The sequence below is a fragment of the Sinocyclocheilus anshuiensis genome, unplaced genomic scaffold (genome assembly GCF_001515605.1).
Source record: "Sinocyclocheilus anshuiensis isolate Anshui unplaced genomic scaffold, SAMN03320099.WGS_v1.1 scaffold2085, whole genome shotgun sequence".
In the NCBI taxonomy this organism is placed as follows: Eukaryota; Metazoa; Chordata; class Actinopteri; order Cypriniformes; family Cyprinidae; genus Sinocyclocheilus; species Sinocyclocheilus anshuiensis.
The window spans coordinates 56,782-59,598 of record NW_015554052.1 but is presented as its reverse complement, the minus strand read 5'-3'; the positions used below and the strand labels follow the sequence as shown (position 1 = coordinate 59,598).

General features: G+C 33.9%; 1 protein-coding gene across 1 annotated transcript in view; it reads right to left on the bottom strand.

Moving 5' to 3' along the window:
- LOC107668468 (uncharacterized protein KIAA0355-like) overlaps positions 1–2,817 on the bottom strand; it is a 39,893-nt gene that overhangs the window by 12,953 nt on the left and 24,123 nt on the right. Inside the window, exon 3 of the mRNA XM_016460340.1 lies at positions 622–923. Within this exon, the coding sequence (XP_016315826.1) occupies positions 622–923 (302 nt within the window). The remainder of the gene's footprint in view (positions 1–621; positions 924–2,817) is intronic.

The window sequence follows — 2,817 nt, the reverse complement described above, 5'->3', positions numbered from 1 at the left end:
TAGTGTATATTGTTAGAAAAGATTTCTATTTTAAATAAATGCTCTTCTTTTTAACTTTTTATTCATCAAAGAATCCTGAAAAAAAGTATCACAGGTTCTAAAAAAAATATTAAGCCACACAACAGTTTCCAGCACTGATAATAAATCAGCATATTAGAATGATTTCTGAAGATCATGTGACACTGAAGACTGGAGTAATGATGCTGAAAATACAGCTGCGCATCACAGAAATAAATTAGATTTTAATGTATACTAAAATAGAAAAATGTTATTTTACATCATAATATTTCACAATATACATTTTTTTCCTGTATTTTTGATCAAATAAATGCAGCCTTGATGAGCAGGAGAAACTCCTTTAAAAAACATTAAAAATCGTTCTAATCCCAAACTTTTGAACGGTAGTGTATATATATAGATATATAATAAAATGTAATGTAAATAATTCATACATTTTAAAATCATTATGTCAGGGCTGGTTAATTCAAATGCATCAGTGTTTATTTTATCTGAAATATTTAGGCAAGTATTTGAGGTAGTATGCAGTCTAAACTGAACAGGATGACAGACTGGACATCACAAAGTAATATTTTGACAATTAATGGGTGAACTACAAAAAACTACATTTTTTTATTATTTTTTATTAAGACAATAAATGGGTGAATCGCACAAATAATGGTTGGTCGTGCATTGATTGGTGGTGTTTGTACCTCTGACGCTCCTTTCCATGAGCGGACGGCCTCCTCCAGCTCCGTCAGGGGCCCGGGGCTCGTGTTCTGCGTGTGGGCATTTCCGTGTCTCTCTTGAACCTGCGCTAGCGCCTCGGCCAGACAGGACTGCGCCACCGGCTGGACTTTCTGCAATGCCTGTGACAGGAACTGGAAATGCACCTGCATCACCGTCAGGAAGCAGCGGCCCAGCACCTGCGAAAGAGTTACATCAAACCTTTAACCACAAAAAAACATCAAAACTGACTTTCAATCACGCCCTAATAAATCAGTTTTATTTATCTATATATGCTTTTATGTCTACAGTAATGCCACTTTTGTGTATAATCACCGTGTATCTGTTTGTATTGCTTTTATAAATAAATACATGTGTCTTATTTCTGCACAAATTAAAGCATGTTGTTGTTGTTGTTTTATTTCAATTGTAAGAAACAAAAAGCATGTCTAATAAATTTAATTCATAAAACTTTAAGAATTTTATCATTTAATTCGATTTTTTACAATAATTGGAGTATATGATGTGTTTTTTTCTGGCTTTAAGATTTAATACAAATTTATTAAATTAAGCCATAAAACAATAATTGTATTACTCTATTAAAAATATGAATAAAATTTTTTTTTTTTCGTAAACAAAAAGCTGCACAACAGAGGTTTACTGATAAAAATTAAAATGTGGAAGAAAAAATGTGTGATATTCCTTAAAGTTGTAATAATTTTATTTAAAAAATGATATTAATAATAATAATAATAATAAATAGTATAATTGTTTATTTATTATTATTATTATTCTTTGCTGGTCTTATAGTGAGATTCATCAATGCATGTTACTCTGCAGAAAAAAGTCTGCTTTGATCAAAAAAGGCCACACAAGGTGATGTTTTTACATAAAAACAAAACAAAATACCAGAAAATACTGCACAGAAAAATAATCAGCCTTTAGCATTGTCAAAAGCAGGGATCATTTTTCTGAGAATGAGATAAAGGGGATGTTTCTAAGCTTTCCTTATGTCATGTGTTCATTAAAGCAGTCTTTACATCATAGAAAAGACTTCAAAAACACCGATCAGGCCAGAAACAGGCACGTACATCTGGTGCGGATGTTTTTTTAATAAGCAGAACCCAAACCACACACCAAATGAGACAAGAAACCCCTTCGAGGTCAACGCAGCAGACCGCGCTTGATGCTCCGGGAAACGGCGGTCGATCCCGGTAGCAACGAGCGCGTTCGAAACATTCCCCGACACAGATGCATTCTGAGCAGATTTACAGAGTCACTGCCGTATCACTTCCTAAACAGAGTCTTTCCTGACTCACGGAGTCTTACTCATCAGGACGAGAGCGTGGAGACAAGCTCGTAAAAATAATGAAATAAAGACACAGGATCGGCATCTGCTCAAACCACTTCAGTCAGTTCACTGCGTATGATTTCACTAAATAACTTGAATTTTGTAGATCGAGTCAGAATTGCAATGCATGAATTGATTCCTTCCCCCAGCTGTTCATAAAGTGTCACCCCCACCACAGCAGAAAGGGTTTCTTTTACAGGTATCTGCTGAAAATATCTACAGGCCAAGTTGTAAAGACCGAAATATGCCGTCTTGTGCAACAGGAGACAGGAAAAACAAGGCGGCGCCAGTTTCAGTCTTTCACCGCTCGTGCAGAAACACCTGAGAGCCGACAGCATATATAGGAACATGCCTTAAACGCTCACTCAAGACAGATTTGGACACACTGCTAATAAGTGCATAAATCAACTAACTATTATTAAAAGGCTAATTTAAAGGTTTCAGGGCTCGTTCACTTGTTGGCGACGGAACAGGAAAGATATGGACAAGTGAAACTTGCAACATAGCTCAACTAAAACCTTCTAAGGGTCCATAATTATAAAAAATAAAAAAAAATAAAAAATGCAATAACATAAATAAATAAATAAAGAATTGAGGCTTTTAAAACATGAAATACTGTAAAAAGTAAGGAAATTCTCTAACTAATTATATTACTGTATAATGTAATTTAACACTGATAGATAACATTAACAATTTATATAAACATTAATATAGAATAATATTTAATATGACTAATTATTATT